We start from the raw sequence: 27,021 nt of genomic DNA on the forward strand, positions 1-27,021 counted from the left end.
AAAAAAGCACCAACACACAGGGGGGGGGGGGGGGGGTATTTGCGTTTGTGTGTTCCTTGCAAATATTGTATACCCTAAGAAGTCACATTGCTAACATTAGCCACGTATGTGGGCAGGCCATTGCGCGAGCGCGAACCTTTTGCCAGCTCTTTCATTTGCTCTCAATCCCTCGCTCGATCCATCTTCATTCGCGCAACTGATTACATGATGACGCCCATCGATCGGACTTGTCTATCGATTGCCGTTGTCGTTGTTGTTGGAGGGTTGGTAAAGACCAACCGCTTTTACTACTAGGGTTATATTTTACGGGTATTTTCACTCCTATCACATTACTGTGAATTCTAACGCAGCTGTTTCTGCTATCGTTATGATCTTCTGAATGGGACTCGGTTTTCCCTTAGAATCGGTGGTGATGGTGGAGTGCGGTTTCTATTATCGTGTAGGGTGCTTGTTGGTCGATCACGATCGTGTTCAGATCTAGCTGGACAAGCAATTCCGATAGAATGTCTTCCCGTTATCGACGACGAACGGCACAGCGGGACGCATCGTCCGTTACTGGAGTCTGATGGTCGTAGCTACATTTTCGTTACACTTGAATGTATCTTGTTTAACGTTGGATTGTGTTGACACTACACTTTGAGCGGCATCGTCTGCTGTACATTTTAGCAGTCGTCATCGACAATAGCATGAGCGGTGCCCAATCAGCTGAGCGAAAACGGGATCGGTTATTCGGCGGAAGGCTAAAAAACGAGCGGAACTTCGCCTTCGTCAAATAGTTATTTCGCTTCTAGCTGGTCGCTGCCGCAACATTTTCAGACCCAGCAAGCGAACCGCATCGAATATGAGAGAGGAGTAGCCCACCAAAATAGCTTCGCTGTTGATCGCGGCATTACCCGCTGCAATGGCATTTCATTCAGTGGGTGGTCATTTGATCAGCTGAGAAAGAGGTAACAATTACATCGTTGAGAAAACGATGAAAGCGTTTGATTGCGCAAAGCAGCGACACTGGGGTGGAACACGTTGTAGAAGGACTTCATTGTCGGATAATGTTATGTGCCGTTGGACGCGGCCAGAAAAGTCCACAGCAGAAATGACATTTACCGTTAATGGATGCGTTGTCTTCGTAGGATGCGTCAAATTGCTACAAGTTAATTACTACCATTTTCTGTCTCAACCCCAAAAACATCTTTCAAGTTTTGTGCGAAATGCCAACTAGTGAAAAGAAAAAACCCTTCTCCAATTATCTGAAGGATATCTAAAGGGATAGATTTATGCGTGCGCAGCTTGTCCTTATTTCGAACTGTTTGCTACTAAGGTTGTTGCCTTTTTTGTTACCTTCGTCAAATCACAACAACACCAGCAATATTGTATGACGACATCGTAACAAAGGTAACGCTCCTGTCAGTACGCTATTGCCGCTACTATTTTATTTGTTTCTATTGTCTTTCCATCAGCAGCGTCAGCAACGACATCAGCAGCATGTCCAGTATATCAGTATACGATCGTCATCGCCCACTAAAAGCAGAGAGTTTTCCGCAGAGGACTAAGCGGCATACGCACACAGACGCGCATGCTTGCGATTGTTAAAGAATGTATGTAAATTAAATATACGAACACAGACGCGCATCGACCGACAATGGCGCAGGCGATCATTGACAACAGCATAATTGTTATTGCCTAACCGCCTTTGTCCTCATCTTTGTCAAGCTTGACGGCCTCATGAAAAGAACGCCGTTGTCACTCGCGCCTCTCGCACCCCATCATGAACCAACAGAAGAAAAAATCGAATAAGTTAATGAGCTGGCAACCAGTTTGTTAATAGAAGTGACAAAGTAAGAAGCACGAAATAGCCTTGTGATAGATGGTAGTGGGAACATGGATAGTGGTAGTGAAATGGCAGCAGGACCTGCACGAGGCTTCAATACAAAAGAAAGAAAAAACATTACCACAATATCGGCGTTTTTCCTCATTTTTCAATCATTGTCCCTTTTCGCAGCGCGAACATCTGACCATCCCGTCAACGACCGGTATATAGGCCAGCAACCTGCGGTTGCTATTGCCACTGCTTACGTTGCCGATGTCCTGACGCCAATATCGTCCGCCAGCAGCTATAGTAGCGATAATACTACGACAATATGGGTATTCCAGCTGCAAAAACCATAGCCTAATTAAAATACTATTTATAGTAATACACCTACGCTAATTACTGCTACGATCGTGCCTGTTCCTGGCAACGGATTTCGAGCTAAAAAAATCAGCCAAAAATTCTTCGTTCACCCACCATGTCATACTAATAACAACTATTCATCCCAATAATGGTCATGTTTCGCAAATGAAGCTGCCTGTTACCTCGTCGTCTCTCAGTTGCATTAACAATATCAGCTTCACGAGGAGGGCCCGTCTGGTGGAAAAAGGACGGCATTACATTAGATTATTGACACTAGGCATATACATTATAGAGAACGTGGATGGGACGCTGGAGACAACATAGGCAGATAAATACATACTTTTTACACTACGTAGAAAATCACGTACTGATTATAGGGATCGATCATGGCAGGCGCGAGCTAATTGTTATAATCAAATGGCACACGTGACTAGGTGAGTAACAGAACACTAACAAAGGTAATAACGCACGAATATAGCAATGATACAAGGGAAATCCATGATACTATCGGTGTTAGGAAATGCAGTGAGCCCGTACGACTATATATTACCACCGGTAACAGTTCTGTGGCTAAGCAAAAGCTAGATTAGCCATACAAGATAAGGGCAGTTTTAGCCGAGCGAAACTGAAAAGTACAGATAATGATAGAAGAATATAAAGTTCATAACTGTGTTGGAGATCAGGTTGAGGGGGATTTTTTTGTGAAACAATTTGAAGAAAACGATTTACAAACATCGATAGAAGCAATAGGACAACATGAAACAGTTGAGACATGACTAAAGTTGTAAAGGAAATATAGTATTCATAACTTAGGCTATGCACATTTAAGAGATATGTGTCAATAAATGAGCTGAGAGACTACCAAGAACAACTAGCAATATTCACCCTGAATCTTTTTAGTAAAGGAAATACCTGTATTGGCGAGGAAACTGAATAGGGAAACAAGTGGAGAAATGAGAAAAAAAATACTCTACTAGTAGAGAAAACTTGAATTTAGAAAAGCTTCTAAGATAAGACCAATTGCACGAGGGCTAAAAACCTACAGCCAAGTTAAGAGATAAGCAACATGCGGCATGCAAAGATGTTCATCCCTGATACGAGCCACGAGCAGCGCAAGGACGAAATCATCGTCTAAACACGTGCAAACTACCTATCGAACGCGTTGTTTGCAGCAGAGGGAACAGCTTAAAGAGCCTTGAACAATACATAGATGAATCTTACATGTCATATATAGGAGTCAACGATATTATACTCATAAGACTCTTTCACTCAAAGTTGTCTGAAATCCAGGCAGAACTGCTGATAAGGAGAGGTTTCTAAGAAGTGAATTGAAGATATGGAAAATGGCAGCTGGTGCAACCCACAGCATCACAAACACATCAACGTACTTAACTCTGCAAAAGAAATTTTCATTTATGCATTCTCGACCTCATACCTCTAACTAGCACTAACTGTGACGTAATCGTATCTGCTTTTGCTACTACTGGAATTTAGCATAATGCGAAAATATGATTTTCGGCATATGCCGGAGTGATTCGGCTTGTATCATGGAAACTGCTCCAATAATCCTTCTTAGCGCGTGGGCTTTGATACGGCACTCCCCTTATGTGCTGTACTAGCCGCGGCATGAAGGTCTCCTCCATAAGAGCTTCCACGCGCACTGGTTGAAAACGCAGAATCTCCATACGTAGTGGTTCCTCTGTAGGCCGCAGCAGCGTCGAACGTCGTTTGGTGACCAGGCGCCGTGGAGTGGAGGCCAGATGCAGTCCGGCCACTGGCGTGCTGCTGCGAGTAGGAATCGGCCACGCCGATCTGAATTGGTGACGTGCGGTAACGAATCACATTGCGATCAGGCTCCATTATCGGATGTGGACCAGGATTGATAGCTAGCTGAGGTTTTTGACTAAAATAATGATTTCCCGAAGCTGCGGTCTCAAGGTCAAACGGTTTATCGACCATTTTAAGAAGGGACTTCATTACGTCTTCATTGCTAGCGTACGGCTCCGATGGTGAGGCGGCAAGGTCACCATTGGCTAGCTGTCCGATTTGGCTTGTCTGATCGACGACCGAGAATAGTCCACCGTAATTATTACCTGCAAAATGTGCTCCGTAATCTGGTAGCCCGTCACCGCCTAACGAGTTGAACGGCCCGGACCCACCATTGGAAATGTAAGGAGAAGCAGCAGTCATTGGACCCTGAAGACCTGCGAAACCGTTCGAGTAGGCAGATGGTCTTTGAGGCGGTTTAGCATACGATGGCCCAGCATATGAAGGTGCCGCATATGATCCATAGGGAGCGCTCGAAGCGTGCTGCAAGTCAGGTCGAGAACCGTATGGGGTAGGACCCAAATCATAACCAGGAGGATATGGGCCACGTGGCGGAGATGGTGGTGGCGGACCAGGAGGGCCGTAGTGCGATCCCTTCGGTGATGGTCCATTGGCAGTGTATCTATGAGATCCACCACCACTGTGATAGTGCGGAGCAAAAGCGACATTCTGGTTATAGTCTTCGGGCTTATCCCAGCCGAACATTTTTTTAGCACGATCCCAAATGGGTCCCGCACAGGCCTGGTTGATCACTGCCGTTCCCACAATTAGCACTGCGACAAATTTCATCTTGTCCAACAAAACGAAAGCTTAATCAGCTCGAAAGAAGTTTCCAAACAAGACGAAAACTAATCAGTAACACGTCACCGTTCAGTTCGACTCACAAGAGACTGTTACTCCGCGTAAGCAAATGTTTGCCTTGTATGATACGTGCGACCCTTCGGTATACCACGTCACTGACACCTTCACACTAATGTCACCGCTAATAGTGGCAACGGTTCAATTCCTGTCTTGTCATCTACCTATTGATTTCGTGTTCTCCGCGCAGCAGTGCGACTGCTGTCCGACTGCCCCGGCGAGGTAGCGGCGGCCACTTTTATAGTTTATTAACATTTACTCGGCGAGAAGAACGCGGTTCACCTGCTTACCGATTGCCCGCCGAGGGGCAGTTGCAAGAGGAGCAGTTCAGTAGCCGCTGCAGAATTTTGCCAGCAGACGACGTTTCGGGGTCCATTGAGGGGACGGAACGGAACCAAAGCAGGCAGCGAACAACAACACACCGTATGGTTATTGATGGCAGCCGAGAAGAAGAATCATCCAGGTTGCAAGCAGGTAACCGATTCTCGCCGATGCGCAATGCAACAGCAAACAACAGGGCAGAAGCATCAATTGCAAACGCCATTCAAATCGTCGGTACCGCTGGCCGCGTGGCGGTCGGTTAGGTCTTCCCTCTCATCCATGGGGGCCGGTGATGATATGCAGGGGCCAATGGTAACAGGGTGCCCCGCTAAAAGGTTCGGCTAGCAATACATTCCCTCTCTCCTGGCTTCCTCCCGTTTTTTTTTTTTTTTTTTTTCATTTTTCGCCCTGTCTTTGGCGGCAAATAACAGGGAGAGTCTTTGGATAAACAGCGGCTACTACCGGCATCGAGCTAACAGCCACGATGCGCCAAGATTGCAGGATTTTACCGGTGGAATCACTGCGTATACGCTACACCTCTGCAACACAACGTTTAACGATGAAGACAGCCAGCGCTGGCGATGGGTTTGACGCCGGTGCCAGCATAGATCATTAGCGCCGCGAACGCGTCGGGCAACAGGAAGGGCTATAGTGGTGGTGACGCCGCTACGACACGGTTGACTGCCTGCTCCCTGCGCATCGACAGTTAGACCTGTTGAACGCTGACGTTCGCAACCGACTTGCTTTGATGTTTCATGGACAGTCACCGCTTTCTCGCGAACCCCCTTGGATGTCCACGGTCGCTATCACATCCATCGTGTTTTCCTTCTTAGCTCATATTTGAAAACGCGGGGAACCGGCATCGCTTGCTGGACCATTAGCCGTCCCGTCAAAGCATCATCATCAGCATACGTAGTGCCTGGCGCCCCCAATACCTACCTAAAGGCACCGTCATCCTGCTAATATGTACCCAGTATCCCTTCATAGACGGCCGGATGCACTTGCCAAGCAAAGATAATACAAACTTCAACACACACACAAACAAACACGTTCCTGTGCAGGCCAGAAGCCATAGACGAATGTTTTGTGCAGCAAGTGGATATGGCCAAACGGATCCACCGACCCGATGGACGACATGTTGTGTCCGCCTCTCAGCTCAATATACAACAGGCGCTATTCATTGATTCGTTCGTCTAATCAAACAGCTGAACACCCCCTTCCCCCCTGACGTTCGCATGTACAATCCAATCTTATGATGCTGTCGATGGCGTTGAAGAACGTGCCGCCGTTGAAACAGCAGCACATGGGTACAAAATTCTCAGCGACGGAGGGATGCCCCATCGTCAAATCCGTTCAACGTTACCCCTATCTCTTTATCTATAAATGAGCGAATGAATGATCGTAGCGTCTAACGTAGTACGCAGTCATCTGAAAGGAACGAGTCGGTACTGCCGCTGGTGAGTCAGTGACGAGGATGAAATTACTGCAGTATCTTAGCGAACTGTATAGAAATGATAGTTGTTATGCTCGTAGTAATTGTAGTAATTTAATGGTCTCAATAACGATGCTGATGGCGGTGATTTCGCTAATGTTGATGATGATCATTATGCTAGCAATGAAAAAGCTAACTGGTTGGGATGGCCGCTATGTCGCTATCCACACGTGGACACCGTAAATTCTATCGGTTGGTCAGACAACAGTTGATGGTATGGCAAGTTACCGAGACCTCGCCGGTTTGCTATCCTTTTTCTTCATAGCAGTAATAGAATATATACAATCTGCATGTGTGATTTGAGATGGTGATGAAGCGCACGAAAATACGCTGCGCATCAACTTGTCATGCCAGGTACGCTGCCACAGATGCAGCAGCGGCACTGATGGAACAACACAAGTTTAACTTGAACTTTTCTGGTTCAGCTTCTGGTCTCACGGTTTTCCAGTGTTTTTGAGCCTTTTCTTCAGTTCAGTCTGACAGATCCTTGTAGGATGTTACCTAACAGATCTGCACTTACACAGGCACACTAACACAAACAGGCAAATAGTCAAATGCTTTGTGGCTGTACACCCTACAAGAAGTTACTCTAAATGCGTTCGACTGTATCATAGGCAGAGGTTGGGACCTGATACGTGCGCAGCTAAAGAGAGTCGTGCACCCATACACGCCCACATAAACACCTTCACCATGGTGCAGACGCCATTGAATGGTGTCATTCATATCATTTTGCGCAACATTACCATTGGTCTCGTTTGTTGCGCGGAATGAACTGCTCGCACCGGAATAAAGAACAGATCGTACGAATACGTGAATGAGTCAATGGATTAATGAATCGAATCAATGTAGGGTTGGAACGCAGCCAAGACGCTGTTACTTGAAACGATATAACAATTTTATGAAGCGGGCTGAACACACCACTGATGTACACCCAGTCACGGATGCCACTGCTGTCTGGCGACGGAAATGATGATGGAAATGCCACAGGAAAAGTAACGTACAGTTTACATGACGGTGACTATAGAATGAGGTATTACAGTGACCCGGCCGGCCGATACGTGAAGAACGACAGGGGCATGAGCACAATGTAGATAATAGAATTCGTTTCTACTAGTACGACTCCTTTCATGGCTTCTTTCTATATTATTCCTCTTTCTTATTTGTATATCATTCAACAAATACGGCGACCCAAGCATCAGCTGCTGTCATTAGTGAAAAATTAAGTTAGGCAGGAACCCAGCTGGTGAATTGTGGAACAGATCGTCAATTGAAATGGTTTGTAGGTAACGGTAAAAATCTAAGCGAAATACGGTTTCTCGAAAATGTTGGTCAGGGATATATATATATATAATAGTCTGCCAGGCAGTCCACTGATACTGAGCGACCTAATTCTGTCGTGTAATAATGCCCTACATAAGCTTCCCCAAATAACCTGAAAATATATCAGTGATTTGAAAATGGATAATGTACCCCGCGCTATAATTTTGTTATTTTCATTATGCAAATATTGCAAGTTATCGGCTGAACTAAGTCTTATATAAACTAGCAATAACGTCGTTCAAATGAACGAAGTTGAATAGAAGATTATGGATGTGATAGGCAACGCATTTAGCGAAAATGAAAGCAGTGGAGCCGTTTCGTAGCGAGAAAAGCCCACTTCAATAAAGCACTTGAGCTTGTCTCTAACGAGACAACTATAGGGAATGGGAAAAGAGAGCGTTTCGATGATTTGTATTTCTATTGCCAGAGCAATAATGTAGCTATCGGCTACAGTTGACAGTCGACAGGTAATACCCTAATTGTCGTGCAAACAATCCATATAACAAATCAAGTAAATATCACACTATTACCAGGCTACATGGGTACGTTTCTTTTTTGAGCCATATATACTTTTGTGGAATTGCCTAAATATTATGAACAAAATAATCTAGCGTACAACGCTTAGGACAAAAAAAAATCAATTAAATATAGCATGCACGCAAACAATTCAAAGAGTCCTTTATTCCATTTGCAGGGCCCAAGGAATATATCGATTCATTTAATTTGAATATACTTATTGAGTTCTAGGTATTACTCTTATATATGCTATTTTATTATTGATAAAGTTACCGATAAAGGCTGCAGAGAGAAGAGGAACAATAGGAGAGAGACATGCCGGTACAGGAAACATCCAAGTCAAACGCTAGCCGGAAGAAAATTCATATCCAATTCGGACAATGTCTACCTGAAGGGAGCAAACGTTAAGTTAGTGCCAGCAAATAACTTGCTTGACATCACATGTGATCAAACGTGTCTAGTTATTATTTGTTTATTTATAAGTGATACAATAAATCGAATTGTTGCTTTTTCAGAGATGGGTACATATATCGGCAACAGCAAATACGCTAATGCTTTTACTTTTGGACACGATTTTCTATTTGCTGGTATCACAGCTGTTACGCTTTCACTGAAGTGATTGTTTTTGATGCAATATATTTTTCCTATCTATTGACTGTACAGTCCTTGACGTTATGGAAGTTAACCCAGATGTATTTTATTGCGTCACATGTTTCAGGGACGCGTGTAATGCACCTTTGAAGCTCAAATATGAAATTTTATAATATGTATAAGGTATCGCACGTTGTTATATCTATAGGCAATGCAAACGTCGGAGGTCAGTTCACTTTCCTTGCGGTTTTCACCCCGCGTAGGAACGCTATGGGCTGTATACATAAAGTTCCGGTAGTAGCTACTGCAAATTAAGTATCATTCTGACTAGTTCCATAATGAAATTTCGTAACAAAACGAATTCGATTAGTTCCAATTTGGAAAAGAGAACGCCTTCTATGTGTTTCATGAACGCCCAGATACGGATGGACTCACAGATCCACAACAGGCCATGCAAAGCGTATACATGTTCTGCCGGTAATTTCTTGCATCTCGATAAGGTAGAGGAGGACTAAATTTTCATAAATGTTTTAAATTTTACATCCAGTATTGCCATTAGGCATTCTCTTAGATAATGGGATTTTATGGACTAGATCCGTTGCTTAAATAGAGATAAACAGACAGCTGGCTAATATTTCACTGATAATTTTCTTTAATATTAACTATAGTTAGTAGCAATAACTGAAAGACTTTAAAACTAGAGAAAGTATAATTTGCGATCTGCACATATCAATAGAGATTTATGTGAGATCGAAATATCAAATTTTTTCAATAATGCCACTCAATAATAACTGGCTCGGACGAAACCTTAACTAAGGTTGAGGTATTTGTAATGTCGTTACCTAAATATCATCTGCTCAAAGTACATGCGTAGTTGTTCTGAACTGATCCAGCTGTCAGGCTTGCTAGTGTGCGTCGGATTCCATAATCGATTTTGTAGGAGATGATCTATTCAACCCAAATATATTTTTTGTTTTGCAAAAATCAGTCATTTTCGGTTGTTCCTAAGTCAAGTAAACGTCGACGATATAGCGAAATCATGTAACGGGTTTGAATGATATAATAAAATTCTTAAGCGCAAGGCGCCAGGTCGAAGCAACCATTGTCTATTCTTCGAGGTAGTATATTTTCTGCCGAAACATCCATAGGAATGAATGCTTTTTAACGTCACCCTAGGATACAGTGCCTAGGTCGATCAAGCAAATTGCCGCTCTTTTCATCGATTCTAGTGCTCTGTAGCTTCATTGTGCCGCCGGCCGTTCCGGGAGTAACGGGCTCGCACTCGGGTCGGACGAAAAGAAGGATTTGAAAAGTACCGTTTTCATTCAAAAAATGAAAATTATAAAAACACTCCAGTTCGAGTGCGGTTAGAGTGTAAAAGAACCAGTTTCAAACTACGAGCTAGAGCTCACTTTGGTCCGACCAACAGTCTAGTTTTTTTTTTTATCATACTCATTTGTGCAATTTCGATTGGCATAATTTTTTACGTTTGAACTCAAATGCCCAACCCAAATCCGTTAGCTTATTTGGCTAGTGCAGAATATAGAAATCGCAGCACGTTTGCACTTGTTAGACGAATATGATAGATCGGGCTGCCCCTCATTGTCCAGATCTGCAGGTAGCGACGTTTTTTTCAACAAAGATGAGGGGAAAGACCAAAGACGGATAAACAGGTCACGGGCCAAAGTCGATTAAACGTACGGTGATTGGATGGGCCTTCGCCAGACACCAAACTGTACAAAATCGAAAATAAATCCACTTCGTAAGACACGCACGCAGACAAATAGCGCCGGCTATGAAACAGACGAATACAGAGGCTGGTAAGCATTTCTGTAGACCACACTCGTTCGGCTGTTTTCGTACCACGCCAATTTTTCGACGTAGTGAGGTCGGGCCTGAAAAACGTTAGCCGTGACTGGATATTTGACTCGAAAAAAACAAGATCCATCAAAACAATCCATTTGGATACGGTGCCATTAGTTCCTCAAATGCACACCATATTACCGCGCTGAGCTCAAGCCGACTATTGAACGTTAAGTAGCCAGCGAACGTTACTTACGTTATATGCGACGAACACGCAATGTTATGCGACTTATGAAGCTGCATAGATAGGATGAGTCTACTTTTTCAAATGTGATTGATACTATTTTGCTTACGAGAAGCAGACAGAGACATGGAAAAAAATGATAACCAGGCACGTACTCTCCACGCATCGTAGTCAGGCGGCGTCTCCGTAATGACGGCGTCGTGGCTACATGGTAATTCGTTGGGTCTCTAAGTCGAAACGCGGACCATTGTATTAGGGGCATTCTGTAAGTATTTAGAGGTTAAGCAAGCATTGGGCAAAAAAGACAGTTAAAAATGGTGAACGCACTAAGGAGGAAGTTATCGTTATAATGATTCACAAATTGATATTGTCCTGAAGCTGACTGGTCAAATCTTGAAGAAGTGTCGGCTTTTTTTTGCGGCGTAGGAAGACGTTCGGTTTGCATGTAAGCATGTTGAAGCGTACCGTTTTGGATGTTCTTAGAAATTCGGGAATTTTAAATTGGAAATACGTAATTCGAATGATCACTTTTAGTTTATATATTTCAATGTTGACGTTCAGCTCATACAAGGGTTCTTGGTGCAGATAACAAAGCTATGTGACCTAATTCTTACTTGAAGCCGATGTGAGATACTTCCAGATCAAATAGAAACTGAAAATTGTATCAGCAACGATATGGAGAAATTATTGACATTGTGTACAAAGCTATTTACTAGTTACTATTTATATTTATTCTGCAGGACCGGCTTCCTACAAGCCTGCAAATCTGGAAAGTTCAGATTTACGAGAGCCTTCCATTAACTGAGTAACAAGAGTCAATTAATTGGATATGAGATATGAATTCTTCCTCTATTACATCACGTGCTAAAATCTCACTTCGATTAGCAGCCGCAATTCTATATCGTACACTAAAAGGTTTTCCTTAGTTTTTATCTATATTTTATAGTTTAGTTTAGAAAGTATCTTTATTCTAAAAGTCTTAAAAACGACAGAATATGAGAGCTCATTTTATAAGCAGCGTTTCGAAGAGCGGAACTCAATTATAGTCTGATCAACGTCTGAGCTAGTATAGTTAAATGCCTTAGTCTTAGACCGCAATATCAGACCTGGAAGAACTCAAAGTAACATGAGTGAGCATCTAAACTGAGGCAGAGATCAGGAAGGCGTCTGCTTGGGTACTAAATGTGAATTCAAATTTCAAAAGCATACAAAAGCCCGCAGACCCCCTACACGTGTCGGCTGACTGTTGCAGTTACGATTATGAGACAGGTTTGATTACCGCCATATAAAAATATGTTACCTATAGACTCGTGTTTTGCGTGTCAGAAAAGATGACCCTGGAAAATTTCAGTAAAATAAGCCCACGTCTGCAGGGCATCAACTAATTAACAGAAGATTTACCATCTGAAACAGTCATATCAACGTAAGCACTTGTATTCAGATGCCGTAAAAATATTTGTTTTACTGTCATTCTTTCTTTCTTTAGTAAGATGCTTGTAGCGACATTCGTTCATGAATGGAACAACGCTCAAGTGTTCTGAGTCATCGTCACGGGCAGAGTTCTAAATTTCTGCCACGTTTACCCTATTCGCTGGTATGCACGAGCTCATCGACAGCTATTGCTTAATATTCAAATGATTAACCTTTTTTTTTTTTTTTTTTTTTTATCTTTTAAACCGTTGTCGCTACTCTGATCTGACCGTATCATTACGTCAGTGACAGCAAAAGCTACGAGGCCAACGGCTAGAGCTTGACCCAGCCATCGGCTGGCCCAACGATAGTAACAAGATTTGCAGCGTGTGGAAAATCACCCGGCTGCCGATGAGCGAGCCATGAACAATGACGACATTAATAATGATAATGCATTGTAGCAATAGTAGAAACAAATACGAGGTAAATAGTGATATAGATCGTTAGACGTCTGATACGGCCGTTTAGTCGATAGAACGAAAGCTGGCAGCCTTTGGCAGTCAACCAAAGATAGAATTATACCAAACTCAATGGAGTCGAACTAGGCAGTTCAGCCATCGTATAAATTAGTAAGCACTTTGCTTGTGGTCAATTGTGGGACGATTGTTATCAATAAGATTTGCTCTCTCTCTTCTACTTTCTTACTTACTCCTAGTAACGTTGTTAAGTGCCACGGTAAGATTTCGATGCGGTTTCGCGGTATGGCAGTTATTGTACCCGATGTACCCGTTGCACTAGGGCAAAGTGGAAAATAGATGCTTGTGTTGTAAAAGCTTATATGCTTGTACGAATCGCATTTGACATATAATAGACTGATATTATTGCACTGTGGACCAGTCTGAGGGGTGCTTCGCAATGAACAATTTTTTTCATTTCGGTTTCGGTAAGCGCAAATGAAAAGAGTCAAACAGACACACCACTTTTCGCTAATTTCTATCACAATACGATAATACTTCAATTGGGTAAATCATTGCCGTAGACGTTTCGAAAGAAGACCACGTCGTCTATTGGACTTTCCACGTCGATCCGTCCACGAGTTAGTTCTATAGTATGACATTGCACAGCTTTTCATTGCGTTTATTGAATCGGATCATAGCGTCATTTACTGCCAACATCTATGGTACGCTGGACATTTCAGTTATTCTACACATGCATTTGTTTTACTACACAGAAGGAACTCCCTCTATTTGCCAGTAGCCAAATCCGTCGATAGGAATAGATAACCGGGCCTTAAAAACGAATCCTAAGCCACACGTGGTTTTGGCTTCACTCTGACAGGGTGGCGGTGGCCCATCATGCAAAAATAACGCTACTGACAAGGAACTTTTTGGTCAAGTAGGACTAGTACTAAGACTGCTCATTTTGCATAAAGTCACTGTTGAATGTCTTACACTACAGAAATTCATCACGATTTTCGGTCGGCTGTCCAGCAGCGTACGGCAGGTATGCGACCCGTTTTTTCCATGTGGCCCTATACAGCTCACGGACACGAATAGGCTACAATGTCACCGATAAGCAGAGACGTACAAAAGTATGTATACTTTATGTTCACAAGCCTTGATTTAAGCGAGTCTACGTTGTACCTGACGTACTTACGAAAAAAAATTCTAATCTTACAATAAGATATGATGTATGTGCTGCAGCAGCCGAATGGGAAGGCCTTTTAAAAAACGACGTTTCAAACGATATTCGCTCTTCCCTTCGAAGTATGTAGGTACGCGGTATCGTTGTCGTCGTTGTGCGTGTGCAGTTATATTTGCGTCTGTCATAAAAGGTCAACGAGTCGGCAGTGTGTGTCCCATTGAGATGTAGCAGATTCTGCTGGGGGACTGACACCCGAAATTGGCAAAAAAAAAAAATGACCCGACTCTTTTGAAATCCCCCAGCTATTGAACATATACCATGGCAGTAGATAAATCGCGGCAAACATCCGCTGACGACAACTACATGATGACGGTGGCTGCAGCGTCTGTTTCGCTCTGTGACTTGACGGTTGATGGTGGCCAAGTGGCAACGACTCGACTGCTCCAGTGTTGGCGAGCTTTCGTGTCTTTGCCACTAGTTAGTATCATTAACTTGTCAGTAGTTAGTTGTCTCTTGGAAGTGCTGCAGCTGGCATTTCGACGCCGTAGTTTAATTGTCTGTAGAACTTGAGACAAGTTTAACTGTAAGTGATCAACTGCACGACTCCCCGTAAAATGGATTAGTCTTCTATTGCTGACAGGGCAAAAAAGCCGAAATCTGAAAGCGGTAAAATGTCACATCGTGCGCAAAAGAGCCTCGGGCTATTAAGCTACCAGCCTGTAATTTATCGAGCTGAGCCAATATGATAAAATTACATATGCGAATAGAATTAGGTAATATTTTCTTTCAAAGTGGCCAAATAGTGAAAGACATTTCGATCTTAGGAAACAGGAAATATTGTAATCGAGTCGAGTTATACTGTTTGCTATCGCACCAGGAAACACATCGCGTTGTTGGGAAGTCTATAGCATTTTTATCGGCGCCTATTTTTATTGATACTTCCTTTTTGAATATCTCATCGCGTGATACTTTTATGTATATTATAAATTAAAAGAAAACGAAACGCATCAAAAATGTAAGGCGCCTAAAATAGCAGTAGTCTTTTCAGTTTGTCTCTGATTAGTGGACCGGAGCCTCTATAATATGACCTGTGCCTTTTATCCACGATGAAATTTACAGAGGCCTTACTTGCTTTAGAGATGATAGCTGCGTAAGTTCATGACATATAATAGGTAACTGATACAGTATATGTATAGGTATTACTATTTATGTTTACTATTCCTATTAGCTAAATATTTTCACTTACGTCGTTTTGAATGAACTCTTCAAATCGCCAGTTATTTTATACGGCCACCTATCTCTATGTAGTCTTCTTTTATCCAAACGTTATCGTTCGAACTTCTAGCGTTTCCTTTTTCAATACTGTATACCCTACTATTTCAGCGTTCTTATAGCACAACCCACTTTGGACCACACGATTTAGACATGAAAATCGATTTAGAAATGGAGCAGCTCTAATATTTCAGGGACTATCTTCAATTTTAGATACCTCTGCTTTGTTCTAGCTGAAATTTTAAACGCTAATTAAATGATAAAGGTTATTCGTACACGAATAGATCGCTGAGTGCTGCTTTTAGCTAATTGAACAGCAACTTCGTGATGCCAGAAGTTTGTTTGCCACCATTTTACGTATAATAAGATTGGATCAGGTTAGCTATAATATGCCCAACCAAGACTATGCCCAGCAGAAAACTCAAGATCTGCTTACTTCGTATCCTTCTGATTGTTCCAGCAGTTTTCGGCGTCTTCAAAAAAAGTACAAGTAGACCAAATTCAGGCTCTACTTTTTTAAATTATTTACACTTATGAAATTTTCATAAAAGTATCATTTGACTAATCTGATACAGCCCGTTTGATACAGTGGCGTTCCAAGATCGTTAGATGAAAGTGGTTCGTGTATCGTCCTTCTGAAACGCGGACGCTTAAAACAGCGAATCACTAACTAATCCAACTTGTTCTGTTCCAAAAAGTCAACTTACGTGAGGAGGCGAAACTTTTTTTTTTGTCTTTTTGGTTCATGTCGCGCTATTGTCTATCTGTTTACGTCAAATAATAGCATGTACTTACCTATTCAACAATACACAGGGTAAGTTGAAGAAAATACTTTTTTCCTGTTGTGAGTTCACAAACAACCCCGAACGGACGGAAGGGACGACAGGCAGACTGCGAGTCGCAACTCATAATACATTTACATACCGTGGAAGCTGTCGCGTGTGCCTAAGCAGACTAGTTCAAACGAGCAGGCAGGCGTCTATTAATAATATGTGTGACTTCAACAGCGAAGTTATCCAAACAGCTTCGAAAAAAGTTTCGTTCTCATTCGAAGGGTCGGACTAGCATCTTTCCGTCTCGACGTGTAGACGAATATACGTACGTGTCACTATAAAATACACCGAAGCCATTTTAATGAACGTCCTTTTTTTCTATAAGACGTTTTATTAAAAGAATAGTTGCATGGAGCGTCTGTATATACATTTACGTACTTTTCGGACAAAACTCCTTAGGTCTTTCTTTAGGAAATCTTTAGGAAACTTTTGAAACTCTTTAGGTCAAGGGTAGGCCAAAGCAAAGAGAAAGAAAAAAAAAAAAAGCAAAAAGCTTGAAGGCTTTTTTTTTTCTAAACGAGCACGTTATATTATACATACTGTAATCTTTATATATGTATATACTTAATGAGAAATCTACCTAATTAACAGCGCACCCCAAAAACTTTGCTTAACTATTAAATATGTTATATTCAAGGTGCCTATATCAACATGGACCTGCCAACTAAAACTGCTTATTTTGAAGCCTTATGGTTCCATGGTGAACCAAGCTGTAAGGCAAACTTGGTTCGGACGGAACTTGGCTTGAACGGAAAAAATTTGGTTCATAATGGTTAATGGCTAAATCTCGTTATTGTTTAATAACGATGATCCAATGTAGTTACTAGGGCTAACAATTTTCGAATAATTTTAAACCTAAGTAAATTTCGAAGTTATTCCTTCCGCCATTCACCTATCGTTTGCATATGTATCCCTTGTCACAGCCACAGGAATTGTAATGCTTTAGAAAACAACCGGCATCTCTATTTAACATGAACAAGCCTAATCAGCTGATATTTCGATTGTATCTTGCATGAATAACGGTTCAAAACAGTAAATATTTGTAGGAAACTCTTTCCAGTTGCGCAATAAAGAACTTAAAACAATATTTTAGAAAGTGAACCAGACGCTGTACGAATTCAATTTTCCGGACGTTCCCCTTTCTGGTCGCTTTTATACTCTGATTTCGCTACCTTCGTCCCGTGAATTGAAATATTCTAGACCGCAATACGAAACATAATACCTGCCCGGCACGTAACACATACCTGCCGGGTTACATTTACATTATATAAATTCCGTTCTTCTTGCAACCTTTGCGGTACCGCAACAAAATCAAACATATCCAAATGTTTTCGCAGACGATAACTCTTTCCGTGTCGCGAATGAGTCTGCCGCGCCAATTTAAATTGCCTTCGAACAAAACTTTTCTAATCCTATTATCTCACTGTCATGTGCCAATTTTCTAAGCCTTGACAAGTAGTCTCTCTCTTTTTTCGAAATTAAAACGTACACAGTTAACACGTAATCTCACACAGAGATAAAAATTAATCAATTAATTGCAATATTTTCTAGCTGCCGACGGAAATCGACCACCGCAGTATTACTAGTTCATGATAAATACATACATCGAATTCATAATATATTGATGAGCGAGAAACTATGTCACCTGTACAAATCGTACGCGACGACACTAGTTCTGACGTGACCCATCGAACGTTCAGGTTAAATGCATCATGTCTGTAGAACCCTTAAGAAAAAGGACGTCATAAAAGAGGACCGTTTTTTAGACTATGTTGTAAATAAACTCTGTGTTTAGTCTACTATACTATTTTTCCTCTAGCTGTACAATAAACTCATCGCGAAGAACAGCTGTGTTCGGTAGAAAGATATATCCACTTAACAGTGAGCTTATTCAAATTAGGTATTGGCCGGACGCGTTATGCGGATCATAGGGCAGTTATTTATGACCACGACGCTACACGTAAACTAGGTCCTTTACTTACGCGTAAAGAATCCATTGATCACCGTCATCCCATTTAAGTGGGCGACCCATTCACGTTTGTCAGCTCACAACCGAAGCAGTTTTATTGGTTAATTTATTTAATAAGTTTATTTATTTTACTCTCCCGGAGGTTGTAAGCTAATCTTGGCTGCAACCTGCAAGTAGAAGGTGGCAACTTGTAAAAGCAAGGAATAGCCCTCTAAGATCAAGTAAAGGTTTCGTCTGACAACTTCCACTAAGGTAGCAAAACGTTTGGAAGTATTATCGACTGGTCGAATATAATAGAATCTTTACTCCGCTCTACCGCCTTCACACGCAGAGGTTTCAGTGGCGGGTATTTAACAAAAATCTATCTAGATAGGTGTATCTAGCGGCTGAAGAGGAACCTACCACAAACATAACGTTCTAATACTGAAGATGATCGCGATTTGAATCCTGATTAGATTGTAGCGTGTGAATCCATAGATCATTGATTTCCGAAGGGCCTAGATGGCTTCATCGGTTCCTAGGGTGAAATAAATGGTTCGATGCCTCCTGTTTGCTTTGTTTTGGCAGTCTCGGCAAGCTCGCGTAAAAGATGAAAGATGAAAATAAAGTATCCAGTATACTAGCTGGAAAGCAGTTCCGTGATAATCACGAATATTTTCAATACTAAGCTTTCTACTTATTTGTTATTTGAAAAAAAAAAGATCGTAACAGCCCGACTGATTAAAGCGGCATTGGCCTTGACAAAAAAAAAAAAAAAAACCGAATATAACACGAATAATGTTGAATTCGTATATCAAAGTGTACATAATTGATTCAGCTCAAGCTCATAGGCATTAAGAGCTGCCACCTTTATGTGGCCCTTCATCGCTGTTTATTTCCCGAACATTTTCTATTCGAAAAAAAAACAAAGATATTTAGCAAATAAAGCAATATCGTTGAGTAACTAAATAGAACGGATTAATTTATCAGTATAGAACTTGGCTCATTTCTCCATCTATTGATCTACTGCGCTCGATGATTCATAATCAAGTTTATGTCTAAATTTAGCATACAAAACTATCGTCAACCCACGTGCATCGTGCAGTCTGCTTGGGCGATGATAATTGCAGCTTGGTCAAAACTAACCACTACCGTAAAGCACGGCCCACTGGGCTGTATCGAAGTCCTTCTGATTTTCATATCGTTTTCCTAATTAGCGACAGAAAGCGGTAGTTCAGTGTTCGTGCTACCAGTTGGGTCAGCCCGTACTCCACTTCGTTGTTATCCACGCACACAGGCCCACTCCCACGGACCTGCTGTTATAACGACCCTGCTACGTCACGCTGCCTACTAATTGCCCCAGTGAAATACGCCCAGAAAGATGCGAAGTAGGGTTATGACAAAAAATATGTCCGTATATATTTGATATGTTGTTACACCTTAGCATATGTAAACGCCTATATTAGCGCGCACAGAGGTATATCCACAGGCAAAGTACATAACGAAACAAATGAGTTACACGTTTCTAATTAATGATGGCTGCGGTGCTGATGATTACTAGACAACTGCCCGTTCGAGTATGACGATCACGGTTACTATTTCTGCGAGCAGATTAACTATATCGAATAGATAATTGGTTAAAGCGGGTTCGCACGCTAGCGGGACGACAGCTGATTATCTTATAGACCTCCGTTTCTAGTATTGCTGGGACGACAATTGTTCACGTAAGCTAAGCAGTCATATGTTGGGTGAGAAGCACCCAGCGAAGGTGCAAAGATGCCCTTTGGAAGATGGACGTGACCACGTCGGCGTGTTCGTCGTAGAGGCAACTGTCGTGATGGACGGAAGAGCCCGTCGCAAAAAGAGCGGTAAAAAATATCCGAAAAGAAAAACACTAGACGTAGAAACGTAGCGCCAGGCAAAAGACGAACGAAAATGACAAACGAGTGTGCGTACACTCAAAAACACGCGAAGCCCCAACGACGGAGGAGCAAATATTTGTAGCGTAAAAAGTGAAGCCGTCACCTTCTGTCTCTTCTGATGTGTGATACCGATGAAGGAAGAGAAAACAGTGTGAAAATGAATGAGAACACAGGGATTTGTACTATTTGATTTTTATTCCGAAACGCAGGTGAACGCATGGAGGAAGCGGGAGAAAAATAAACCTGGGCAGCAAATTTAGTGAATAAGAAGATATTTGTTTATCGTCGCAGTGGCCACAGCAGCACCTAAAACTGACGCTGTTTATGCCTGGGTCGATCGCTGGGTGCGAATGACGACGACGACGACATTTGCAGGAATAGTTACATTGACAAAAATATAGCAAATTGCTTTTAGATTCACTGTCAACATTTTTGTCTATTTAGCTATTTTCGAATAATTAGAGGATACAAATTGAAAGTGCCGTTGCCGTCATCTATTAAAATAAACTGTGTATCCCTTTATTACGGGTAGTGCTATTATTATCATTGGCATGGCATTACAGGTGGAAGAGACAGGAACACCACCTGTAGTCGTAAGAAATTGTTGGACACGTAAATGCTCTGCCTGCCAGTTTCTTATTTTGTATTTTTGCGACCAAAATAGGAATCGGCGCAGTGGCCATCGGCCTGCAGCTTCCATGCTCGCTTTTGATCAGTCGTCGTTGGATACCTTTGCTTCGTATAAGTGGAGTAGATCACACGTGGTTGCTGATCGCACTAGCCAGCCCTTGCTGTTTATGCAGATTTTATTGCGCCATTGAAACAACGACCGCTGGCGTCATTTCTATTATCGTTAATAATATTACTCTCATTGTTGTTATTGTTATTACAGCAACAACAATCGGTTTTAAAGTAGCCGAGTAGGAAACGGGGAAGGTGTTCAAGAACAACAATAACAACAACAACAAAAACTGCCTCGCAATTCGTCGTTTTGCATAATAGACTATTGCCGCTGCAGTCGTCACAGGAGCTTCTGCTTGAAATAGCCGATTCAACATCGGTCGTCATATGCGGCGCGACAGTGCGTGCGAACCGGGTAAGGCAAAGTTATAAGTTATTACTTATGGACAGAGAGACATAAAAAAATAGGTAAAAAAAAAAAAAAAAAAAAAGAAAACATATTTTTATCATAACGTCTGATCTGTAGGGAAGGGCCTACTACTTAGCGGTGGGTTGTTGATAGTTATTGTGAACTAAGATGGTATATCGAAATGGTATAATTGCGACGTGAATCAACATAGCTGTTTTTAGATACTGTAGACTTATACTTGGGCCTTATATACTTAAGACGATACTTGATAGCTCATTTCTACCGGGCTCAGATCTGTGCTCTCCGGAATAGGATAGCTTATTGGGACATGAGCAGGATTAGCCTGTTTCAACGGCTATTGGAACAACCAGCAGAGAGTATAGATGAGATCTGAAGTGGCCTATTTATCGATATATAAATGAATCTTTCCACGTTCGTTGCATATTAGGATTTGTTTACTTTTATAGATAACATTATCGAACAAAACAACTTTAATTTTATGGCCTAATGCATGTCTAAATCAATAAACCACCCGAAGTAGTAACGCAATAGTTCTAGGCCACAGCCCCAGATAAGCAATAAATAGCCTTAGTTGGAGGCAATCCTTGTCCTTCGGAACCTGAGTCCCTTGATGTCCTGGGACAGAAATGATCACGTCCGCCTTTGACAGGCGCGTAACAGCACTAGTGAACCTCTCATTTAAAAAATTATCAGACTAGTTTGGTTTCATCTCAAGGTTAACTCCAAAACAACTTGAATAAGGGATGCGTCAAAACAAATGTTTTACAGTTGATCATGCTAAGGAACCAATATGTAATCAGTAGCTACTATTTTACAGGATCGAAAAGCCAAATAAATCGACATTTATGCCAAAATAGAGTCACAGTAAACAAAAAAAATGTGCCCCAACAACAGCTCTATTCTTTGACTTGTTTAGAATCTTCTTTCGTTTTGATTACAGATTCGTTGTATAGTCTGCATATAACGAAAGGCTGTCTTTCCGACATTTGATTGATTTACCATCGATATCGTCTGCAATGCGCTTGTTGGATGATCGCTAGTTACTCGACGCACCAGGTGCAGTCTTTAGATGAAACAAGCTAATTCAAATACAACCGATTTATTCACTATTTTCCCGCTGATGGAAGTGAGACTTATCAGTAAAGCCGAACCGATCGTGTATATCGTCACAGATCGAATGCTTGTTCCGCCAGCCGACGTCATCGGGGACATTCGTCCTGTTTTACGTAGTCTAGGGACGGGTCATGACATTGCTACTGTTCCTACGATTTCTTTTTCTTTCGTTTGATATGTTTCGCTAACTCATCTGCATCGGAGCCCGGCTTCAGCTGATTCCGCTTCCTCTATAGGAAAGCACCGTCGCTTTAGTACGACTAAAGTTTGTCGGAGCACTCTCAGCTAAATCAGGAAAACAGGAGCCAGTCGCGAAGGAAGCCACCTTGTAAGACGATTGCGCTATTTGCGGTGCTGTTGGTACTCCTGGCGTTGCCGTCGCCTTCAATGTGTCTTCTGAACGTTTCGGATCCGATGTATCGTCTGTTCCTCTGAGGAAGAGCGCGGGCTGTATTGTAACTTACGGCCCAGTTCGGCCCATCCGACAGCCAACACATTGATAGCAAAGCTGAACTGTTCGACAATATCTGTAGTAAAAGTCCACACAACAGTCAGATGGCTGTGTGCGCTGTTGTCACGTCCCACAGCGTGACTTCAATGACCGACCGTCATGGTATTTTGCCTCGGGCGTTCAACAGCTACTAGCTAGAACTACAAGTCGCCCTTCCGTCGGAGACCATTCTATATCGCTGTAGGGCGATGTTGGCATTAGAACCGGTTGTTGTGGGTGGATCAGTGAAGAAGGACAGAAGAAAGGACAAGTGGTAGCTCGTTCCGTGACGTGTTATCCAATTTTTATCCGATTTGAATTCTTTTTGTAAGGGGCTAAGTTAAAGAAGTCGATCCCCAGATATTTAATAAGGCGTAAAAGTCTAATAGCAATATCGATGGAAAGTTTGGAATCGACAGTACGGCATGTACCAACAAACACAGTGAAGATTATGATGTGAACGATGCTGATTTTATTGCCCCTTTCACGTGCGTAAGACCTAATAATATCACGTCATTTAAAACTGATTTCAAGATGGTCTCTGACCTAAAAACAAATATTAGCAAAGGTTGTTAACACGATGTTCACTTAATGCGTTTTCTAGCACTGAAAACTTGCCTGTGAAACACATTAAAATAGTTGCAGCCTGGAACGCGTAGGAACGCTTATGTCCAGATGGCTGGTGTAGAAATAACACTGACAAATAACATGTACATTAATAGTATCTTCGTAACTTTATAGATTGATCAATAAAATGAATATTACTTTCTTAATTATAATAAATAATGTATAAATAAATAGGATACAAATAAAAAACAACATTCTCTATCAGTACGTAGTAGTGCCGATTGCAAACCATGCGATACAATAAAATGCACTGCCGTTTCTAGTTACACGGTTTTATAACTTAGTATAAACCATTTCGAGCTAATTATCGCGGAATATTTTGTTTTACCTTCGGTTTTAAGGACTTATAGCACCGGAAGACAATTACCGTTCTGAATGGTAAATGATTATTCATCGAAACTGTGCGCTCTACGAGAACTAGACGAAGATGCTAGCTGGTACAACTTGTAAACAAACAGAAATTTTCAATATAATTTTAGGTAGGCTTATCGAAGCCCCATAGGTCCATATAGATTCTTTAACTATTGTCTTTTTTATCTTACAATTACCCAACGCTAATAATCGTTTATTTGTTTGTGTCCGTACGTTGTTTACGTCAGAAAATGGAAAATTAAGCAGGTGTTATTAACACAGAGGCAGTCACAAGTGAGCATTTAGGTAGAGTACGAACTGCAGTTGACAGTGTCCCATTTAAACTGGTAATTGCCCGTTAGCTATACGCTTAGATATATTTGATTGGCATTTAATAGAAAAATCGCTCAAACACACTACAATTAACATGGTAAAAGGTGCATATATTGATAGCCCTTACTTAAACGCTGACTTATAAGTTCAGTTTTCGTAATTGTTTAAAATATTACGATACTATTATATCCAGTTGATTCTCGTTTTTAGTGACTATTTCTTTCAAGTAAATTAAATTAGCTGAAAAACAGGTCCGATGGTAACATTCGTCTGAGTATGAATCGCTTGCCTTTCAAATCAGATGTAAACGTATAGTGACACACAATGGTAAATCTGCAGAAAACTATGCGAAGGTTCTCTGGTTTGTTAAAATAACCAACAATTTTTCTAAGTGATCTAATAACATTTAGATATTTGAGCATTCGCGCAAGCTTACTATCGCATATTATTACTATGCCGTTTGATTTGGGCGCTAAAGAGAAACCCACATAAGTCTGGCAAGATCGTCTTAAGGTGGCGCCTACCCACTTAAATAATGGGCGCTTAACAAAAATAGAATTCGTCGACGTGCAGGCCATAATGAAAGCTGGCAGGCTCACGTACAAGTCCTGCCCTACCAATTATGGAAATGTCTATGTAAAACTAAAGTTACATATAGCATAATTACTGTTCATGAATGGTATGTCCAATGCAACGTATCTCGTGATGTTTAGCCTTTGTAGGGCAAACTGTGATGATTGCCTGCCATGGGCGGAGTTCAGTTTCAGTTGCGTAACGTCGTGAGTGTCATCAAATACAAACCGAAATTCTCGTCGGAATATTTAGTCCAGTCTTCGTGTAACAGACTATTTCGAATATGTAAATAGTAGCTTCAGCGTTATGTTATTTATCAAGCCATGATCCTAATCTGTCCTTGACCCAGACCGGTTGACTGATGGTCTTTATCGACAGTATTTAAATCCCTTATTTTCTACTAAACAATAGTGACAGACGAAGTATATTCATGCGTTCAGTTTATACAATTTGCTATATAATATACTTTTACAGATTCGCAAAAAATTCGTCAATAATTTGGATTTAAAATAAAATTTGACTAAAAAGTTGGTGTAAATAAAACACATCCGAGAATAGTAGCGATTTACGTAGCAGCAAACTTGTGGCGTGTTTACAGTTATCATAAACTAAGTGTGTAATGTTCTTCGTGAAACAGATTTTTGTTTGTTTTTTTTGTTGTTGTTATTATTATCGTCTTATGAGTGTAAGTAAATGAATAGTAATTGTAGTGTCCTAAAACCGCAGATAGTAAAAATGTGCGTTGCAAAGTTGAGGTGTTTTTCTTACAATCGGTTGTAATAGCGAGCGAACATCAGCAAGAAGCCCCCTCGTGCTACGAACGCATTCGGTAAAGGTCTTGCTTTTGTGAGATTTTTCAACCCATTTAGACAGTAAAACGGGCACTCTGTCGCCGTGGAACAATGTCTTTAGTTCGAGCTAGTCCGTTCAAGACGGATACATTTTTCAAAAGAACTTTAAGCCTCGCATTACGAAAACAGCTGAACGGTTTACCGCTATTGAAAGCTCAAGCTTCACTTTTTCGAAATAATGCCGTACAATTTTGCATTGCTGATTCTTGTGCGTATGTCGTTTCCATGTTCGGAGACGCCGACAAGCGTTTCCGAAAGCTTCCGCTTAACGCCGTCGTATTTCACCAGCCAATTACCTACAGTAGCCACAAAACGAGTTGGGTGCGAAGCATAGGAAATCGTTACAGCGACCTTACCGTTGAAAAGCTATTTTTTAATGGTCTGGCCATTGGTAGGATTCCGTAATTTGCCCCACATTCGAAAATATCCACGATGATAAATGGTCACTTGCAATCTCCCGATAGACTTGTTTACCTAAGCTACTAATCCAGGAGACACATCGTAAGATTCGAATCCAGGTAGAGAAACGCTGAGAGCCAACCGTCCGACGGACTGCCTAACAGCGGCGCCGGACGGCGTAAAACTCGAAACAGCCAGGTAGCCTTGACCTGTTTTGAAGTTATAACGCATGAGAAAACTTTCAGATTTATGCTTCAAAAATCAGGACCTTCTGATGAGCTTTTCGCTGCCGCTTACTTAAGCCTAAAATTTTTAAGCTTAAAATTGAAAAAAAAAAGACTAAGCTTAAAAAAGTTTTTTTTTTTACTCATACGTAGTACTACTTACGTAAAGTGTCTCACAACTCTCGGTAAAGGGATTTTCGTCCTTTAACCAAAAAAAAAAACTTTGAAAATATGTGGTGCAGCGGCTAGTTCTGAAGGTAACCAGCTCATCACGACGTTGCATTGCTCTGAAGAACTTCAATATGCCTAGTGACTTGACGTAGCTTTCGACGTTTTCTAGTTGAACTGTTGTACGAAGAATTTTCGAATGTAACAGCATTTAACTATGATGTCATATCTTATTCGCCTTAGGAAGCCCTTTTGTCCTTTTCGCGTTTCCACGCTTCTGCTTTGTTACTGCGGTCATATCGGAGTTTCTCCACGGCTACCCCGCATAGCGGATAAAAGACGAACCGTAAAGACTTCATCTTTTTTCACCGAAAACGATTATTTCTACTTGTCCGTTAATGCAACGCACTTCCTTAACTCGTAAGTACCATATGCCTGGGATTCTTGATTGCCTCAAACGACGAATCCTTACGGCAAAAATACCCAAAAACAAAAAATAAATCTCAGGTGCCTGTCGCTGCGTTCTTCCTCATGCCGATTCCGCTCCTTGTCTTCTTAACTTCACACTTTTCAAATAAACTTACAGAAATTGTTCGAGATAGGAGCCTTCACA

The 27,021-nt window shown here is 41.5% G+C and overlaps 1 protein-coding gene and 1 long non-coding RNA gene across 6 annotated transcripts in view; one reads left to right on the forward strand and one right to left on the reverse strand.

Moving 5' to 3' along the window:
* Positions 1-27,021, reverse strand: part of LOC111264100 (uncharacterized) — a 64,478-nt gene that overhangs the window by 2,366 nt on the left and 35,091 nt on the right. Inside the window, exons 3-5 of one of the 4 annotated variants that reach the window (XM_086969962.1) lie at positions 11,295-11,402; positions 3,603-8,889; positions 1,947-2,148 (exon numbers count right to left, since the gene is read on the reverse strand). In XM_086969962.1, the coding sequence (XP_086826088.1) occupies positions 3,740-4,783 (1,044 nt within the window). In that variant the 5' untranslated portion in view covers positions 4,784-8,889; positions 11,295-11,402 and the 3' untranslated portion in view covers positions 1,947-2,148; positions 3,603-3,739. Of the gene's footprint in view, positions 1-1,946; positions 8,890-11,151; positions 11,275-11,294; positions 11,403-13,258; positions 13,385-27,021 lie in introns of those variants that run through there. The other 3 variants (XM_086969960.1, XM_086969959.1, XM_086969961.1) reach the window with 3 other exon arrangements.
* LOC111264104 (uncharacterized) lies at positions 13,862-25,404 on the forward strand. 2 transcript variants are annotated; one of them, XR_002682657.2, is made up of 3 exons: positions 13,862-14,140; positions 21,061-21,264; positions 22,220-25,404. It is a non-coding gene; the product is annotated as an uncharacterized LOC111264104 (long non-coding RNA). The 2 variants fall into 2 exon arrangements; XR_015312564.1 differs by lacking the exon at positions 13,862-14,140 and having other exon boundaries at positions 19,896-21,264.

The sequence above is a fragment of the Varroa jacobsoni genome, unplaced genomic scaffold, assembly GCF_002532875.2.
Source record: "Varroa jacobsoni isolate VJ856 unplaced genomic scaffold, vjacob_1.0 scaffold_821, whole genome shotgun sequence".
NCBI lineage: Eukaryota > Metazoa > Arthropoda > Arachnida > Mesostigmata > Varroidae > Varroa > Varroa jacobsoni.